The 22155-nt window shown below is 32.4% G+C and overlaps 1 protein-coding gene across 1 annotated transcript; it reads right to left on the bottom strand.

The window, feature by feature from the left end:
- Positions 1-1372: 1372 nt before the first annotated feature.
- Positions 1373-15122, bottom strand: LOC128171959 (disintegrin and metalloproteinase domain-containing protein 10 homolog). The gene is made up of 6 exons (XM_052837737.1): positions 14961-15122; positions 14643-14781; positions 12740-12868; positions 11212-11351; positions 9217-9393; positions 1373-2178 (listed from the first exon to the last, which is right to left on the bottom strand). The coding sequence occupies exons 1-6, from the start codon at positions 15120-15122 to the stop codon at positions 2062-2064; spliced, it is 864 nt and encodes a 287-aa protein (XP_052693697.1). The 3' UTR covers positions 1373-2061.
- Between the last annotated feature and the right edge of the window lie 7033 nt (positions 15123-22155).

Below are 22155 nucleotides of genomic sequence, written 5' to 3' on the forward strand. Positions count from 1 at the left end.
TTCACAATTATGCGTTAGATTTAAAACAAAATGCATCTCAACCTTTTCTTTACAGAACATATGGTCACTTTCAATGATTTAATAAATGGAGGAGGTGATACACATTTGTTACGTTAATTACATTGTAAATGAACAAAACATCATCAGCACCAACCAAAGAGAAAGTAAAAGTACAAACGTGATAAGGTGGTAGGGGAGACCTGTCCATATTACTTTTGATATAAGTACAAATCTTTACAGATTTTTTGTATAGGAATTACTAGTATGTCACAATATGGAGGTGTCGCATACCACCTTAAGCAAAAGAGAATAATTTTAACATTCCATGATCAATCAAAATCTATACAGCGATTTAAACAATGCATGATATTCTCACAATGCAAAAAAGATTATCAGGGGGCGAATCTAAACTGATGAAAATAGCTAATTATATCAAAGCGATCTATTGACTCCCAATCTTGGATCTGAACTAAAATTTCGAAGAAACATAAAAATAAAATCTCTCCTGTTGGTTCCACCCTGTTGAATAATGAAGCCGACCCATATTTATATCCAAAATAACTGATCTCATTGACAATATACACAGATAATTTCTTGTTTTAACAGAAGACAACTTCCCATATAACAATAAATATTTATATATTGGTAAGTCGTCCTGTGACTGGCACTAAGCAAAATAAATAACTAGCATCATTAGCAGGTGCTTGGTATTGTAAGTGGCTAGATGACAACGTGTTAAACCATTAAGTCACTAAGTAGATATCCTGGGACTTTCAGCATAGGGATATATGAAACAAATAAAACTCTGGGAGAGGAGGTCAAACATGTATTTTTACGGTGATTGGAGAATCATTTGACGACCCGGGGAAAAAAACCCTACAAAACATTCCAGTCCTTTTCTTTAGGCTACAGTTGCGATGAAATAAAACAAATAGAAAGGGGGAAATAAAGTGAAAACAATTGTTAAAAAATGTAGTTACATATCGCCTGTACATCATCAAAATGGGTTAAATACATTTCTGAATAGCATACAATTAAAATAGAGGATATATTGCAGTTTCTACTTGTGTCAGTTCATTGTGCTCCTACAGTGCTGCTATCCTGAAAGTTGACAAGGATATGATAACGTGACTAGCATTCTGTAAGGGACTTGTCACGTTCCTTAAATGTACGTATACTGTACTCAGTAAAGACACAAACAAACGTAAGAAATATTTAAAGAACTGACAACAGCTTAAAATGGTTTACAGTCAGAGTTAAAATAATGAACAAACGTTTACAAATTAAGTGGCAAAAAGCCACGTTCAAAGATATGTATTAATAAAGAAAATGATAATTAGATAGAGTCCACGGAAAGCTGGAACCTTTTCTCACAAATTATGCTTGGAAATAGAACGACCAATAGAATACAGATACCATTGTTACGTCACATTTCAAGATGCTGTAATTCTGTTCCAGTCAGTTCAATAGCACACAATGGAAAAACGTGATATTTTTAATCCATAAGAAAAGGGCATAAATGATTTACATTAACTCGATAGGCCATCATCTCAACATAGTTATACTATTACCGCAATTAATAATGAAGATATTTAATTCGATTGAAACAATTAATCACATTTTTAACGTACATTTGCTTACATTACAATGATTAGTATAGCCTTTTATTTTATAACATGATTGGATTAAAACTAAAGTAAACAATAGCTAACACTGTATGCATGAGCACTAAAACTCCCAAAAATTAACGATCAAAAATGCCTCAATGTAATATCATTCTACCAAAATACAGAAATACAGAAGAAAATTAATTTAACATAAAATCAATTGGCAATTGAAACCTCAATACCCCTTCATTTTGTTCTTGAAAATAGGAATTCTGTTTGCATAATGATTTAAAAAGTAATGAACACAGATCTGTATCTTTAACACAAATGTAATATTATCAAAAATACCAAAGGACTACATCATTCAAAACACATATGGAAATGTTGTTCTTGTAGTGTACATTCGTTAAAGAAATCATTAAATACGATGAATTGAATTTAGATGATATATGGTTCAAACTTTGCGCATTTCTAAATTATTGTATCTCCCGCCTTTAGCCCCTGCTCCCTTCCTGTGCCCCTGTGGTGGGCCTCCGTGTGCTGAATATGGCGGCGGGGGTCCCGATGGGCCCTACAATAAGAAATAAAAACAAGGCTTAGTATAGATACAAAACGTCAAAACATACAACTTGACAAATTGTACTAGTCTTTATAAATGAAGAAAAAATGTTAGTAAATGCATGCAATTAAATTGCTTAGTAATGTTAAAAAATCTCAAAATAATCTACTGTTTCAATTGTACAAACACATAATATTATCATTCAAATTTCAAAAGCGTCACTTCTAGAAATATTTTTTGGCATATGACATTGATCTTTTTGTGCAACGCAAGATTTTATTTTGAATTGCAATTACCACAAGATGTTAAACATTTGTTAAAAAGACAAACTGTGCCCATTTACATGTACCATTTGTTGACCAACATTAATTTATAACATTGTTTAACCAAAAAAAGATTATTATTAATTATCTATCAGCTTTAAAGCAGATTTATTGACCATACTATAGAATAAAACACAACTTAAAATCTTATCTTCATACAATAAAACAGAACTTATAATCTTATCTTTAGAAATGGTATAATACACTAAACTAACTGCATCACAATGTTCGTTTTATTTTTAAGGAAAGAGTAGATTAGTTATGCTATAAATTACAACTTCTAATTTCCCTCTCGCACACACTTATCAAAATATAAATTACATTACGAACTAATTCTTTAATATTTATTTAAAATATGAGATTCAAATAATCACTGACATTTATCTTTTCAATTATAAATCAAAAATAAATCGAACATATTTTCCTAATGTTTACTCGCACATACTTTTAAAAAAAAATCTAAAAAAAACCCAGATTGTTCATATTTAATTCAATATTCCCCTATATTCTTAAATACTTGGTTGAAAACAAAACCTACTACAACACGTGATGTTATCTACTTATACCCATAATGCATCTGGCACCCACCACCATTACTATAAATGCCGTAGTATAAGAGGCGAAAAGGGTAAAGAAGAAAGTATGGAAGCGGCAGCGTGCGTGTGGAAACGTTTACCCTAAATCTTTGATGTTGCTCTTGGTTGCTTGTAAATAAAGGACATACACATTACTATGTCGCAAAATTCACCTTATGAAAAAAGAAACAGCTCTGCATCTGATCCAGTTTTTAACAATAAGTTTTTTTTACTATACGTAACTGTAGAAGCTTTAGTTTTGAAGTTTACGTCTAATTCTAAGCGTAAAATTCGTCTGATACAGATGTGCATTACAAAATTACAGAAGACTTGTACAAATCTTATAATCAAGTAATGCCTTTAAGTACAAACACTGGTTATAATATTAGGGTAACGTTTAGGGTTGTTTTCAATATATACAACTTTATGTAACTTGGTCATTGGGTTTACTGAAATAAGTGTGTTACGTAAACAGCTCATCTCTAACATGCAACCAAATGACATGAACTTACACACTGCCAGTGAATGTTCCCTTTGAAGACATTTCCCAACTGAAAACAACATTCTACTTAATGACCATGTCTGTGTAGTTCCATGATAGCATGTGGAATACAGTTTCTTTCCACTTATCTTCTTTCTATCCCTAAATGATTGGTCATAACCAGATATAACTTTACAAGTTTTAAATATAAACCCATCTCATCTGGAGTGACCACATCAATATCTGAACACGTACAATTTGCCACAAACCATCAGGCGATACTACCAATGAAGTAAGAGATCCATCTAGAGTATAGAGAACCGAGTGATCAGCAGATACAACCAATGAAGTTAGAGATCCATCTAAAGTATATAGAACCGATTAGTACTATATCAAAACATGATAGCATCTATCATTTTCTTGTTCAACATCTTCAATGGCACAACCTTTACTATCTACATCAGGTTTTCAATGAAAACAAAATAAAAGAACGCCAAGTACGTTTGAAAAATCTGAATGTTATGTGTGAATGAGTGTACCTTCCTTATAAGGAAATGATTCTAAACCAATTCAGTTTATGGAGGTGTAAGAAAGCGTTATATGAATTAAGAATGCAGGTATGTGCAAACATTTTGGAGCTGTTAGCCAGCTGCTAGCGAGTGTTGCTAGGAAAGGAGACATAAATGTAACATGGATAAAACGATTCCTAATTAACACACATCTATATGTTAAACTAATCATTTAGAACTTTTTGCGTTGCATTTGTTTTAATTAATATTTTGTTTCTCTCGCCTTTATTTGTTGTGTACCTGAGCATATTACTGAGGTGCAACTCATGATATACTCATTCTAAATCATGTGTTCTTTTTATAATAACCAAGTCTGACTTCTTCATTACAAAAGATAATAAGTAAGTACAATTAGACTAGACATTAAAAAGTTATCTTTCTAGTGCAAACTACGACAGCAGTTGTAAGCACACAAAATTGGTAAGGTTTCTGTATAGATAATGGCCGACATCAACCAAATCTCACGGCTAGTCGCCTAATTTCACTTCATACCAAAACGCTTATTTGCTTACATTTAATGGTAATAAATGAATGTGAGAACATATATAAGTTGGAACTTTTTTCAGATGTCATCTTGCTATTAAAGTACATGTGAAAGAAAGCAGGGGAAATATGGTTCTGATGTTATGGACATGGTCTATGTAAGTTGGTTCCAGTCTGGAGTGTTGTTTTTAGACTGGCTGTGAGATTTCGCTGATGTGTAGCTCTAGGATATATGCAGGTTTTTTCACACATACAGATACAGATACTTACAACTATCAAAGGATATTGAGTGTCGTGGTTCTACAAAACACAGACAGACAGCGTCATATCATGTGTTTCATTGCTAAAAATTCAGTTACTAGTATAAAGTGAAATGAACGCTTAAGTTTTATGTTCGTCCTTTTTATCCTCGTTGCCAATGAGTGAATTTTAAGACTGGGCAAAATTAAAACATCTTTCAAATAACTGTATTAATAAGAATCACACAACTCTGATTGGACGAATTACAGACGGCGTGATGATTGGAAGAATTACAGACGACGTGATGATTGGACGAATTACAGACGGCGTGATGATTGGACGAATTACAGACGACGTGATGATTGGATGAATTACAGACGGCGTGATGATTGGACGAATTACAGACGGCGTGATGATTGGACGAATTACAGACGGCATGATGATTGGACGAATTACAGACGGCGTGATGATTGGACGAATTACAGCCGGGGTGATGATTGGACGAATTACAGACGACGTAATGATTGGACGAATTACAGACGGCGTGATGATTGGACGAATTACAGACGGCGTGATGATTGGACGATTTACAGACGGCGTGATGATTGGACGAATTACAGACGACGTGATGATTGGACGAATTACAGACGGCGTGATGATTGGACGAATTACAGACGACGTGATGATTGGACGAATTACAGACGGCATGATGATTGGACGAATTACAGACGGCGTGATGATTGGACGAATTACAGCCGGGGTGATGATTGGACGAATTACAGCCGGGGTGATGATTGGACGAATTACAGACGGCGTGATGATTGGACGAATTACAGACGGGGTGAAACTAGTGTAGAAGAGCAAATAAAATTAGAAATCACTGGGCGAAAATACTAGTAATCCTTTCTACATTCTGTCTATTGTTTGCTCTGGTGTTTTTTTTATTTTGTTCATAGACAATGAAATTTTATAAAGGTTAATTTAACAATGATTTTATTGAATGTAGCTTTGCATGACTTTCACATGAAACTTTTCACGAGAGATTAACATGAAATGAGTACACATGTACACTTTGGTGTGTTTTGATATTCTTAGATGAACACCACTAAAAACCAGACGTTAGAATTTAGTAAATTTTACAGTAAGGTAAAAAATGATATTACTAATCACATATCAAAATTTACATTATGTAGTGTTTTCTTAATCTTCTTCGTAGTGCTGAAATTGACAATTTTCTTTTTTGCTTTAATTAAATGCACCTTTATATTCTGATTCATAAAAAGAATCAGAAGACTGCAGATTTTCTTGAAACTTTGAAATTAACTAGAGTTGGTGTGAATAACTTACGGTTAAGAAATGAAGAGTTTTGAAATTGTGGTGATTACACAAAAACAACCGCAACCAAATCGGTCTCATTTAATGTAAAAAATGAGAATTTGATATTACAATCAACTTTTGCCAAAACATTACAACCATATCAATAGTTTTGAATTTCATTTACATTAATACTCTTTAGGGTTCCTACAAGAATTTATTTGACTGCTAAGAAAAAAACAGTATTATTTTGCAATAGAATTCCTCTTTGATTTTAAAGATAAATTTTATTTTTTTTATATTTACATTTTACAGTGTCTTGCCTGTGATAACACTAGGTTTCGATTTTGAACTATATAACCCATTACTTCAAATGACGCCAAATTGAGACGCCAGCGGGATTTGCTTATTTAAATTCAAATATTGGCTTAAAATTATGTTAATATAAGTAATAAAGAATCATTCTTTGAATATCATGGGGTGATAATTTCGGTTGGGGCGTGATCAAATCTATCATAAAGCCCTTCCGGCTTTATTGGATTTGATCACGCCTCGACCAAAATTATCACCCCATAATATTCAACGAATGCTTCCTTATTACTTAAATAATGATAGAAATGTTTGGTTTATATAAAACACTTGGTCCGAGACTGTTGGATTGTTGTGGCTTCTTTTAAGCAGACTATTATATTTATTAAATCTATTTTAGAACAAGTGCTATAAAGATATAGAAACTAACACAAATAATAATTTCAAGCTTAAAATTTATGAACTTTTTCCTCACTGTATAAAAAATTATACATTTATTAACAAAAAATTTGAAGAAAAAAAAGTATATTGATGGTTGACTTGATTACCACATAGCCTCGTTAAAAGACATTAAATATCTGAATAGATAGCCTGTCTTAATACTGAAATATTTTAATAAAATCTAATGGTTGACTTGATAACAACACAGCCTACATGCACATTAAATCTATGAATAGGTATTCTGTGGCTGATTTGGTGAAAACAGTTATGCTGGGGAACAGTTAAATGATTAAGGACAGCAATAGTTATGAAAAAAAGTTAAGAAGATTATAAAAGTTCATAAAAGTATGAAGACTTTAAAATATAACCCCTTATTAGAAACTTAAAAAGGCAAAGTATATGTACAAATATACTATTTAAAAAAATAGCTTATTATGCCACTAGTACAGTATATTAAAGTTACAAATACATGTAACTCTAATAGCACTTAGTTCTTACATAGTAATCATTCTTTTTTCATCAATTATTTAAGGTTTTATTTAATAAATCTCCCAAAACCATAACTTGAGTCTTAATGAAGACTTGAACAAGATGTCGGATTGAGGAGAAAGGTTTTAGTTTGAAATTGACTGTTAGTAATTGAGTAGCAGTATGATCCACAACAGTGTTAGCAGTTTATGAGTGAAAAACACCATTGTTAGTGCATTACACAGTTAGTTAAGCATATAAGAAAGATAAAATTTTATAAAAATTAGACTGGAAGGCAAATCAACCTCATTACCCATTAATGACCATTAAGAAAATTAATGCGATAAATAATCATCTCCCATTTTACCCTTGAGTCCGCAAATATATCTCTCATTACTACAGAACCAAGGTCCTAAACATCCTACACTAGAACTAAGGTCCTAAACATCCTACACTAGTACTAAGGTTCTTTACTTCCTACACTAGGACTATAGTCCTAAACATCCTACACTAGGACTAGGATCCTAAACATCCTACACTAGCACTAAGGTCCTAAACATTCTACACAAGGACTAAGGTCCTCAACATCCTACACTAGGACTAAGGTCCTTTACTTCCTACACTAGGACTAGGGTCCTAAACATCATACACTAGCACTAAGGTTCTAAGCATTCTACACTAGGACTAGGGTCCTAAACATCCTACACTAGGACTAGGGTCCTCAACATCCTACACTAGGACTAAGGTTCTTTACTTCCTACACTAGGACTAGGATCCTAAACATCCTACACTAGCACTAAGGTTCTAAACATTCTACACTAGGACTAAGGTCCTTAACATCCTACACTAGGACTAAGGTCCTTTCCTTCCTACACTAGGACTATGGTCCTAAACATCCTACACTAGCACTAAGGTTCTAAACATCCTACACTAGGAATAAGATCCTAAACATCCTACACTAGGACTTAGGTTCTTAAACATCCTTCGCTAGGACTATGGTCCTAAGCATCCTACACCAGGATTAAGGTCGTAAACATCCTACATTAGGAGTATGGTCCTAAACATCCTTTTTAAAGCACCATCTTCTAATCTATATAAAGACTGGTTTTTTTTTTAAATCCCGAAAAATAACCTAACATCCTTTCATATGGATGCATGTATTTCACAACCTACATAAGGATTTGTGTCATAACAAACTTACACAAGGACTTAAATATCTTTATCACCCTAAACAAGGAGTATGTACTAAACAAGGTGTGTGTACTAAACAATGTACTTAAAATTAATAATTCTTTTATATTACAAGTTGATAACTGTCAATCACATCCATGTAAGCACCTTTACACACAATGAATAATGACATTACACTGATAAATACAAAGACTATGACAAAAAACTTGTCTCTCAAATTCAAATACCGAAACCAAAAAAAAAAAAGATCTTTGAATGCAATGTGCCATTTAAAATTAATGCATAATCTGTAATTAGTTTAGTAAAACCTGACTACTTCCATGTATACAAGACAGTATTGTACACCAACAGTTAAACTTGTGACTAGTCGTGACTCTGTCAATGATGTAGCCACTCACTTCATTAACCCAACACCTACAGAGTCCAACATTTTCTGTCTATCATCATTACTCTGTCAATCTAATCAGTTGTTGATCACAATTATAGTTTTACCATTCGTTGTACAGCACAAATTTCGTTATCCTAGATACACTAAAATTGATAATAAAATCTGATTTTATCTGTAATATAAGTACAACCTTGGACATTAACCACTCCACTCCTGTTTGTCCTTATCTATCCTCAAATAACTATGTCAAGGTCATTGACCACCCTACCTGTGCCCGGTACTGTTGCTCTGGCTGACGACGTCGTCGCCTCAGTGTGTCCGTCAATTTCAAGGCTAGTTTGGCGTTAGGGTTTGAGCTAGGTGTGTGCACGGCACAGAACTTGATGAACAATCTCATAAACAGGATAAGTCCTATAGCCATCAATAAGACGGCCCACCAATATTCCTACAACAGTACATTATATATATAACACAAGTTATTTACAGTATAACATGTTAGATACAGCACAGAACATGATGAATAATCCCATAAACAGGATAAGTCCTATAGCCATCAGTAAGACGACACACCAATATTCCTACAACATTACATTATATATATAACACAAGTTATTTACAGTATAACATGTTAGATACAGCACAGAATCCCATAAACAGGATAAGTCCTATAGCCATCAATAAGACGGCCCACCAATATTCCTACAACAGTACATTATATATATAACACAAGTTATTTACAGTATCACATGTTAGATACAGCACAGAACAAGATGAACAATCCCATAAACAGGATAAGGCCTATAGCCATCAGTAAGACGGCCCACCAATATTCCTACAACATTACATTATATATATAACACAAGTTATTTACAGTATAACATGTTAGATACAGCCCAAAATCCCATAAACAGGATAAGGCCTATAGCCATCAGTAAGACGGCCCACCAATATTCCTACAACATTACATTATATATATATAACACAAGTTATTTACACTATAACATGTTAGATATAGCACAGAATCCCATAAACAGGATAAGACCTATAGCCATCAGTAAGACAGCCCACCAATATTCCTACAACATTACATTTATATATTCATATATCACACTGCTATCAGTAGATCAGCCATCATCATTCTCACTATATTGCATATGACACAGAAGATAAACCTTTTTATCTTACAATAACTCAAATTTTGATATTAGACATAATTTTATTTTACTGTTACCTACCATCGTCAAGATCTTGTTCATATTGGCCAGAAATTTTTACTTATTAGTATTGTTACTGACTGACTACAGAAATATATCGGGTTGATCAATCTCATAGGTTGTGAGGCGAAGCTAATAAGTGTCTTGTTTTCCCCGAGGACAATCAAGTGACACATTTATTCACAAAAAGTGATGATTGACGCAAACCCATGGATACAAGTTGCCTAACATCTTGTCCAATTTGGTTACTTACATGTATTTTTTTTTCAAAATTATCAATATTTAATAATAATATGAAATGTTGAAATGACAAGGCGAAATGTCAGTCAATAACATCTATATTGCAAAATATTAATTCTGATCAAAGTAACATAAAGATAAATGAGGCAATCGCATGCTGTATTTAAACCAATGAAAGTGTGACATTTCAGTCAAAGGGAAAACAATTATTTTTAGTGTTACCCTTCAATAAGTCAGTATGACTTACAATAATCCAGTCTGACTTACAATAACCCAGCATGACTTACAATAACCCAGAATGACCTACAATAACTCAGTATGACTTACAGTAATCCATCATGACTTACAATAATTTACCATCACTTACAATAATCAAGCATGACTTACAATAATCCATCATGACATACAATAATCCACCATGACTTACAATAATCAAGTATGACTTACCAATAACCCAGTATGACTTAAAATAACCCAGCAAGCCATACATTAATCCAACATAACTTACAATAATCCAGCATGACTTACAATAATCCACCATGACTTACAATAATCCACCATGACTTACAATAACCCAGTATGACTTACAATAACCCAGCATGTCTTACAATAATCCAGCATGACTTGCAATAATCCACCATGACTTACAATAATCCACCATGACTTAAAATAATCCACCATGACTTACAATAATCAAGTATGACTTACAATAATTCAGCATGACTTACAAATAATCCAGCATGACCTACAATAATTTAGCATGACTTACAATAATCCATCATGACTTACAATAATTCAGCATGACTTACAATAATCCAGTTCTTTATATTGGGAAGCGTTTTTTCGTTAAATATCAAGTTCTTCAGTCGTTGTAGTGGTCCTTCATTATCAACGCCACGGCAACGAGAAAACACATCACAGTAACCTTGGTAATTGTTACAGGGGGAACCTAGATCATAGAAAATCAACACATAAGTTGTGAAACTGTGGGATAAAGAGGCCCATGGGCTACATATCTCAACAGGCCAACAGTTTTTGTATAGTTCTACATGTATATCTGTTTTTCAACATCTTCCCTAAGCCTATACATTTCTAAGTTAAATTTTAAACCCTTATTGGGACTCCAGTATTGGTTCAGGGTCTCGATTTGAACAATTAAGAACCTACATTATTTGAGGATGTATCATTCTATATCAGTTTTTCAACGATTTCCCTATATATTTCTAAGTTACACTTTAAATTTTTATTGGGACCCCACGATTTGAACAATTTAGAACCTTTATCATATCAGGATGCTTGCATAGTAATCTCTTAAATTGTAGCATCATAGTTCTTGAGAAGAAGATTTTAAAACAATTTCCTTTTATATTTCTATGTCAAACTTTGAACCCCTCTTAGGCCCCATTATTTGTTCGGGGGTCAGGATTTTACAATGTAGAGTCTTCACTATACTAGTATGTACAAGTTTCTTTGTAAATATTGGCATTTCTGTTGCAGTGGTTCTTAAGCAGAAGCTTTTTAAACCAATTCATGCATCTCCTTTTATTTGCTTTCTTTAAACAATTTGAAATTTCCTTCCGAGAAGGATGCTTTGTACTAAGTTTGGTATAATTTGGCCTAGTGGTTCTTGAGAAGAAGTCAAAAATGAGAAAAGTTTAGAGACGAACAGACAGACTGACATACAGATGGATGGGTGTGATCAGAAGAGCTCACCCGAACCAACGATTTAGGTGAGCTTAAAATTATTACATGGTGAATCTGTATCATAAATTTAATAGTATTTAATTTCATTTTCAAATCTTAATTTGTCTATCAAATATTTCCCAACTATGGATGAATCCTACGGGAGCTTTTTTTATGCAGGACCGAGGATTAAGACTAGGATTTTGATTGGGTAGGTTTGGTTTGTTTACTTTCCCGAGAACAGCAAAATATAAAAGTGTTGACAGGTCTAATCATTTACTTGATTCCCTCCTTCTAAAGAGAAGCAGGTTAAGTTTTGACTTGTGTTAAAAGTAACAACCAGACAGGCAACTTATTTCTGCATACGTGTGTCATACTATGGAATCATTTAATTTTGTGAGGCCAATTTTCAGGGACTGTGGGTTTGTTTTAATTGTGGGGATGTAGTATTGTGGATGCATCAGTTTTTAGTTTCAGTAGGAAAAATAAATCTTTTATAATTAGTTTTCGTCGAGGATGCAAACTCTGATTCGTGGGTGACAGCTATTCACAAATACCACAAAAACTGAACCACACGGAAGTCTAATGATTCCACAGTATTTCTAACAGGGAGAGATTTTATATTTCACCTGTGATTTCAGACAAATTTCTTACCGGCTGTTAGTTTGATTCCGCCGCTGGACTGTTTCCGCTGGTTGACATCTTGTAGGAGAGCATACAGGGCATTAGAACTGTCCAGGTTCTGGTTTGTGGCATAGCATACAGCATCAGAGTCATTCTTCTCTGTTGAAAGATTCAAACATATAAATCACACTTTGGTAAAACAGACAAAAATTAGGCATAAGAAAAAAAATTGTTTGTTTCCGATTTCCCGACCGACCCTAGATTTTACCCCCGACTTTTTTAAGGATTTTTGATGGAAAATCGTTTGTTTTCGTTTTTATCCGATTTGGAAAAAAAAATACTCAAAATTTTGGTCACAAAAATGCTTGAAGCAGTTACTCTTCTCAAATCAGTGTAACTCAAACGTTTTGTTTCAAAATGGCTATATGTTTCCATGTGTTGTAGATTTTAATAATGCTCTCATCGTTGGCAGAGGAAGTATCTGATATATAATATCACTTTTGTGTTTTCTTAAGACCAGCTTAATAGTCAGGAATGATATTAAAAGTATTTCTCATAATATGTAAACGGTGTGACCGTTGGACCGAGCGCAGATTTAACACAGTGGAGTTTGATTTTTGTAGAACAAAATTTATTTGAAACGCATAAAGTAGGATCCGCCTGGTTGCCTACACATATCATTAACAATAGCCAAAGTTTAACTAAACGTCGCGTGCTCAGTCTACATTATGACGTCATATTTCAGACGTAAAACGTTCAAGTTTTGTCTTCGGAAATAGCCGAAGAGAGTTACGTGATTCCGAACTCTTTTTTATTTCTTCTTTCATTGTTCATCAATCAAATTCATATGAATGCCGCTGCAATGAAATTAAATATTTTATTAAGTATCTAAAAGATCAGTTAATTCCTTGACGTTAATGTTTTTATTTTCCATCTGGTCAATCAATGATCGAACTAACTTTTTAAAAACAAAATGGCTGCCAATATGGCGGCGCCCAGGGCTGGAAGAATTTTTTTTTGGCCTTAGTACCCCTGATTCAACTTTCATTTTTCACTAATTTTCATATATATACGTGTTACCATTAATCCTCGCTTCGCGAGGCGGGCTTCGCCCGCCTCTCGCTGTGCTCGGTATTGTAACTATTCAGCAGTGTCAGTATCTAATCGGCATGTATGGATACTGCAATATAAAAAGAAAAAAAATATTTGAAAAAATAAAAAAAATTTCCGACCGACCCTACTTTTTTTTAGCATGAAAGCGGAAACAAACAATTTTTTTGTTAGGCCTTAGAAAGATTGATTTTATATCTACAGCATGAACTATAACTTGTCGATCCTACCAACTACAAATTTTAGACAACTTGTCTAAAATGCTAACTAAAAATTAGACACCTTGTTTATAATGCTCACTACAAATTAGACAACTTGTTTATAATGCTTACTACAAATTAGTTAAATTAATACAGGCTATGTAACACAGCTGCTCCTTCTGTTGTACTGTCAGACAATTTTTCTATAATACTATAGATTAGACAACAATACTTACTACAGGCTAAATAACACAGCTGTTCCTTCTGTTGTACTGTCAGACAATTTGTCTATAATACTATAGATTAGATAACAATACTTACTACAGGCTAAGTAACACAACTGTTCCTTTTGTTGTACTGTCAGACAATTTGTCTATAATACTATAGATTAGATAACAATACTTAATACACATTAGACAACTTGTCTATAATAATACAGATTAGACAACTTGTCTATAATACTTACTACAGGCTAAGTAACACAGCTGTTCCTTCTGTTCCACTGTCAGACAATTTGTCTATAATACTTACTACACATTAGACAACGTGTCTATAACACTACAGATTAGACAACTTGTCTACAATTCTTACTACAGATTAGACAACTTGTCTACAATACTTACTACAGGCTAAGTAACACAGCTGCTCCTTTTGTTGGACTGTCAGGTCACCAGGCAGTGTAACAAAGCATTCCTCCCAAACACCTGGAGATGTCCCATTTTCTGGTGTTCCAACCTTTAGACACAAGGAGCCTGTGCAAAACTGAAAAGAAACCATTCATATTATTGCAGCTTCCTTTTATTTGACTGCAATAACTTACAGCTAACGACTTCTGAAAAATAACAGCCTTGATGATTGCTTGTTGTGATTTTACACACAAATTCTGTAAAATTGTACTTCGAAACTTGCTGTTGGAGAAATCATTGCAATAACAAACTTACCCCTTGTTGGCAGACCAGAGAAATCATTGTAATAACAAACTTACCCTTTGTTGGCAGACCAGAGAATGTCATTTCAATAACAAACTTACCCCTTGTTGGCAGACCAGAGAATGTCATTTCAATAACAAACTTACCCCTTGTTGGCAGACCAGAGAATGTCATTTCAATAACAAACTTACCTCTTGTTGGCAGTCAAGAGAATTTCTTTGTAATAACAACTTACCCCTTGTTTGCAGACCTGGGAATAGTCATTACAGTATTTGAGATATGGCTCCTTCACTGAATCTGGACATGATGCATTGTTCCCAGTGAAAAGTAGTTAAGGTCAATAATCATTTACAATCTTTTGACATGAATCATTGTTCCCAGTGAATCAGAGTTAAATGCAATAACAATTCATTAACATAGCTTTAAAACAGTTATGTATCTACTGTTATGATGTTATTGTAACATTAGATGTTCATGGTTATAGAGAGTACCCATCATTAACAAATAAACAACACAAATGACATATATAACTTGGTATTGTTTGTTCACACTTCCCTATCTAAATTTATCTTTAGATCCACCATTGAACAATTACCCTAGCATGATATCAATTATTAACCCCCAATACCGATTTCGAGATAAATCTGGCCTGATCCATGAGGACTACCAGGATGATGGCGAATATGGTGCTGGTCGCAAAATACTCGGTGCCTTGCGCGACAACAACATAGAGAACGCGGCCGTCGTTGTCACTAGACTCTTTGCAAAACACGTTGGATTGCGGCGCTTCTCCATTATGGAAAATGTAGCGATTGATGCACTGCGCAAACTGAGTGATTAATTGGTATACTTTACTTGGGTGAGATACTGACAAAACTATTACTTTATTTTTGTCTACTTAATTGTATTCACATGCACTTCTATTGCACAAACCAGACTTCGAATGCCTCGTGCTGATATCTAAATCTTATTTATTTATTTATTTATTATTTTATTTACATACTTATATTATTTATATGTATATATACATATATATACATAATCTTGTATTGATACAGGTATCATTTATTTAAGTTTATCACTAATCCGGGATTTTTAGTTTCCCATCTATAGCTACTCGGTCTGCCTTTTCGGATATCAGAGCCTCTCTATTTTTGGGTTCTTTTTTATAGTCATGTTGATGTTTCCGATATTGAATATACACGTTTTGTTTTCTGTAACGGCATACACATTTATCAGGAATATTGAATTGGTAAAGCTCAAATAAATATTCAACACGACATTATCAAGTAAGTCGCAGAGCTCCATTTAAAATGTGTCATATACATTTTGTTGTATATATTCTCTTCTTGTTAATTTTTCTTTCCATCTCTTTTTGCACCCCCTTTCCGTTTTTGTTTGTATTGGTTCAATGTCTGGTATGTAGACATATTATCCTCAACATTTATGCATTTATTCAAAATTTTTTAGTAAAGAAAGCACACAACAATATCTATGAATCAGAATCTTAATTTTTCTATACTTTCTTTAAATGTCAATGGTCTAGGAGCTACCTGAAAAAGAAACTGTGTCTTTAATTGGTTAAAGTTAAACTACAAAAATCATTTTGTTTTTTTACAAGAAACCCATACCACACCAAGTGTTGTCCCCACGTGGGAAAAAGAGTGGGGTTCTTCCAGAATATTTTTCTCACATGGTTTATCAAATAAATGTGGTGTAGCAATCTTAACACCTCAAAATTTAGATTTTAAAGTTACGGATACATTCACTGATGAAGAAGGACGATTTTTAAAATTAACTATAAACATCAATGAGACCCTCTTTTATTTTATCAATATATATACACCAACTAAAGATCATAAAACTAAACAAAACCAGTTTCTTGATTTCATGTTGAATCGTTTGTCTGAAATTTGTGATGAAAATATTTTAATAGGAGGAGATTTTAATATCACTTCAAACCCAGAATTTGACAAAAAAGGAGGTACCAGTGAACCACATTCTACTTATAGAGAAAATCTAAAAGGTTTTATGGACACGCACGATTTAGTATATATCTGGAGAAGCCAGCATCATGATGCTAAGTTATTTACCTATTTTCAAAAGAAACCGATTATTTTATCAAGAATAGATTTTAGGCTAATTCCATCTTTCTTATCCCCTTTTATAAAAGCAGACATTAAACACTCAATTAGATCAGATCATAGTCTTATCCTATTGCAAATTAATAGTGCTTTGAATTCTTAGAGAGGGCCAGGCTTTTGGAAATTTAATGCCTCCTTACTGGAAGATAATGTTTTTGTAAATCACATGCATGAAAATATAAATACTCTAAAGCAAAAATATAAAGACATGGAAGATAAACATCTTAAGATCAATTCTATGTAAGAATCAAAATTCGGTGGCCACGCATAGTCTCGGATTTTCTTCATACTTGACAATTTGATAGACTTTGGTGAGTAAAAAAGCCTAACACCATTAGTTTGTTGCTATGTGGTCCCGTTGCCATGGTAACCGTGGGTAAAGATGTAAAAGTGGCATTTTAATGCTTATTTGAGAACATACTGTGAGTAATGTGCTGAACTTGGGGTTTCCAGGGTAGAATATATTATCAAAAATAATTGTCATTTTTCAAAAGAAAGAAAAAAAATCATGGAGAAACGCACATTTTTAGAGCGTTTCCATGGTTACTAAACATAAATTTTAAAATCTGTTTTCTTCATTTAATTTGAATAAAAAGTGCAAATCTTCGACTTTTTGGTAAACACGATTATGATTGTGCAAGTAAAAATTTGAATATGAAAACTGAAAACCGTTGCTATGGTAACAAGCTTAAAAATAAGAAATAGTATAATTTTTTTAGGCATCTTTGAATAGATATTATTCACTAATTGTGAATAAATATATAAAGTCAAATGGTGAGAAAAAAATAAAGCATGTCCTTAACTTTAATGACACTTGAAACAAATCTGTAATTTTCTAAAAAAAAATAACTGCCGTTGCTATGGACTTTTCAAAAAGTAAGAATTTCTGTGTGATTTTTTATGTAACTTAATTTTCCATAGCAACAACACTTCCCTGTTGCATAACAAAGCTTTTTGTGGTATATAATTAAAATTTACATACATTTTTTCAAGTTCCAACTTATACAATTGCTAAAAAGTTCTAAAATCGGAAATTAAAGCATATCAAAATCATCTTCAATTTCTCAGTTATTCTTATTTTTTGGCCTTGTTGCCATAGCAACGGATGTCAATATTCATAATAAGATATATATGGCAAGGACATTGATATAGATGAAAAAATTTAACAGTTTCACATTTCGGCTTATTAAAAAACCGCTCTAAACTGATTTCAAATATTTGCAACGGTTTCCATGGTAACATTTCAAAAGTATTGGTTTCTCCATCAATTTTCTGATATATTTAAATAATTGAAAATAGGACAAAGGCTGTTTTATGTTTTTTATAGTTTACATTATTGGGCAAAACTTTCTAATATGGCTTCATAGTAGGTAAGTTTTGCTATTTTTCCATCTTGAGCCTCGATTACTATGGCAACGGTTACCCTTAGCAACCAACTTTTAGTGTTTTTTTGCGTTTTACACCAAGGTGTGTCCATGTATGAAATATAAGGAAAATTGGTGACTATGCGTGGCCAGACCATTTTATAAATCATTGATTCTTTCATAGAATTGATCTTAAATGGGATTCTATAAAATGTGAACTCCGAGGAATTATAATTAAATACTCAAAAATAAAAGCCGGGAAAGAAAGAGAAAGGGAAAAAGAACTAAATAAAAAACTTGAATCACAAAGGCAGTTGATTGTTTTACAACCCTCACCTAAAAATCTCAATCAGTACCAAGAATGGAAAAACGAATTAGAAGAGATATATAACAGTAAAACTAAAGGTATCATGTTAAGATCTCATGCAAAATGGTGCGAAGAAGGAGTAAAATCAACAAAATATTTTCTATCCCTTGAGAAAAGAAATTATAAAAATAAGCGTATAGATAAACTTGTAGTAAACAATACAATTCTGACAGATATAAAAGTTATACTAGAAGAAGAAAAAACTTATTATCAGAATTTATATAAATCATCTGAAATAAATGTAACTAAAAATGAATTAACTTTTTTCAATAATTTAAATATTCCTAGAATATCTGAAGAAGAGACAAAGAAATGTGAAGGTGAAATTAAGGAATCAGAATGTCTTAAAATTCTATCCGACTTCAAACTTAATAAAACCCCAGGAACCGATGGCTTTCAGGTAGAGTTTTATAAATATTTTTGGAGTGATATCAAAGACTTAGTTCTTGAAAGTATAAATTTCTCCATTAAAAAAAAGTGTATGTCATATGATCAAAGAAAGGGTATCATCACTCTAGTACCCAAAAAGGATAAAGACAGAACTAATTAAAAAAACTGGAGGCCTATATCCCTTCTAAATTTTGACTATAAATTAGTGGCAAAGGTGTTAGCTAACAGAATCATTGACAGTTTACCAAAATTAATTGATCCTGATCAAACAGGTTATATAAAGGAAAGGTTTATTGGTGAAAATATCAGAACTATTTCAGACCTTATTGCATATACAAATTTGAAAAATATCCCAGGCTTGATTTTACTAGTAGACTTTGAAAAAGCTTTTGATACAGTTGAGTGGTATTACTTAGAAAAAGTTCTTAGTATATTTGGGTTTGGAAATAGTTTTAAGTCATGGGTCAAAATTTTATATACTGATATTTCTAGCTGTATAATTAATGATGGATACACCTCAATTTTTTTTCAATTAAGTAGAGGAGTAAGACAAGGCTGCCCTCTATCACCATACTTATTCGTATTATGTGTAGAAATTTTAGCAATAGCAATAAGACAAAATAAAAACATAAGAGGTATCAAAATAGGTGAAACTGAATTTAAAATCAGTCAACTTGCTGATGATACAACTTGTTTTCTTAGTGATGAAGAGTCAGGTTATGAAGTTCTCAAAATTATGCAAAAGGTTTTATAAATTATCTGGACTAAAAATAAATTTGAATAAAACAGAAGCAATCTGGATAGGATCAAAAAGAAATTATAAACCAGGCACTCTGCCAGTAAAATGGTCCAGAGGGGAAATTTTCTCCTTAGGTGTTTGGTTCAATAGTGAAAATGAAAATAACGCTGTCGACAAAAATTTAAAAACCAAATTAGAGGATTTAAAAGTAACCCTTAATCTCTGGAAAATGCGTAATCTATCACTTTTAGGGAAAATCTTAATCGTGAAAACATTAGCGTTGTCAAAACTTGTATTCCTAGCCTCTGACATTCCAATACCAGAAAACATAATTAACGTAGTACAAAAAGAAATAAATAAATTTATATGGAATTCGGAGATCCCTAAAATAAAATATACTGTTAGCTGTCAAAAGTTAGCTGATGGTGGACTAAAAGTTCCAAATTTTGAAATTCAAGTTAAATCACTTCAAATAAATTGGATCAAAAGATTTTTTAGTGAGAGTGATGCAAAATGGAAAAAATTAATAAATGCTTTTTTTAGTAAAATAGAAATTACTGATCTTCTCTTAACAAGATGTAGCCTGCCAAGTTTTCCAGCAAAGTTACCTACCTTTTATTATAATATAATTACTTCATGGAAAATATTTAGAAATTGTATGAATGAAATCAGCATAAACCCACCCATTTTTACAGAATGCTTGTGGTTTAACAATTTTATATGCATCGACAATAAATCAATCTTTTTTTCTGAATGGTATGAAAATGGTATAATGTTTTTAAAAGATATTATTAACAATGATGGTTCGTTCTTAACCTTAGATGAGTTTTACGAAAAATTTAAATTTAAACCCTCTTTTCTTCAATACAACAGTCTTCTTTCCTCTATCCCAAATAACTGGAAAAAAACATGTCAAAGACAAAACACATCCTCCCCATAGCGAAGGGAATATAATGCACTCCTTGTCTGTTCAAGGAAAACTTATACCATTAAGTGAATTAAAATGTAAAGATGCATATTGAATTTTAATTAACAGTTGTAAGGAAATTACTCTCTGTATCCAAAAATGGTCAGAAATATTTGAAGTAGAAATTCCAGTCTCTGATTATAAAAAGATATTTAATTTACCTTTTCAGTGTTGCACACAAACTAACGCACAATCTCTTCAGCTCAAAATAATACACAGAATCATAGGACATAACAAGTTGCTGTTTAATATGAAATTGATTCCAAGTCCGAACTGTAACACAGATAACTGTAATGAAATTGACACTATACATCATAGATATTTCCAATGTAAAATCATACAAATTTTCTGGAAAGATCTAATATATTGGTGGCAACAACATATAGAAAATGTCAATCACTTAACAATGCAAGATGTCATATTTGGTATCTACAAAGTAAAAAAATGTTCCACTAAATTATTGTATTTTACTTGGAAAATGCTTTATACATCTAATTCATTCAAAATCTCCTGGCAAACAAATTGAGTTCATTGCTTTTAAAAATTTTCTAAGAAACAAACTTCATGCGAAAGAAAATTATCTTTGTTCGAAGAATCAAATGCTCATTTTTTACGAATTATGGCAGCCAATATTAGTTAACTTATAAACTGTAGTCTTTCAGTATTATATGGATTGTCTTGATTGTTTGAAGATTGCTGATCAATGCTTTCTACCATGTTAAAAACTATAAGATGCATGTATATTTTAGATCCATGTTAATATTTTAGCTCCATGTCCAAAGTACTAGTATATTGATCTGTTTCCATGCTATTTATCATTTATTCTATTGTGAAACGTTTTGAATTATGTTCTAAAAATATATGTACCATAATTGTTGAGCCAATAAAATATTCACTCACAAAAAAAAAAAAGATAAAAAAATAAAAAAATTATTAACCCCCAATGCTGTAACACTATTTCTACAGTGAATCCAACAAGGTGTCACAACTAATATTAAGAGGGCTCAATGGTTGGGACCATTTTAAAACTATATTGATCTCCTTTAAAAAAAAGAGCTTCATATAAAAATAAAGGAACCCATCCAAAGGTAAAATATATGGATGTTTTATTTACCAAATTATAGTTTATAGCTTAACAATTTGAATCTGAATAGTTGATGTAGATCTGAGGGTGGATTTGTTTACTATCCTTTAAGTAGATCTGATAATTAACTGTTTTCTTTATTAAAATATAGC

Source organism: Crassostrea angulata, chromosome 2 (genome assembly GCF_025612915.1).
Source record: "Crassostrea angulata isolate pt1a10 chromosome 2, ASM2561291v2, whole genome shotgun sequence".
NCBI lineage: Eukaryota > Metazoa > Mollusca > Bivalvia > Ostreida > Ostreidae > Magallana > Magallana angulata.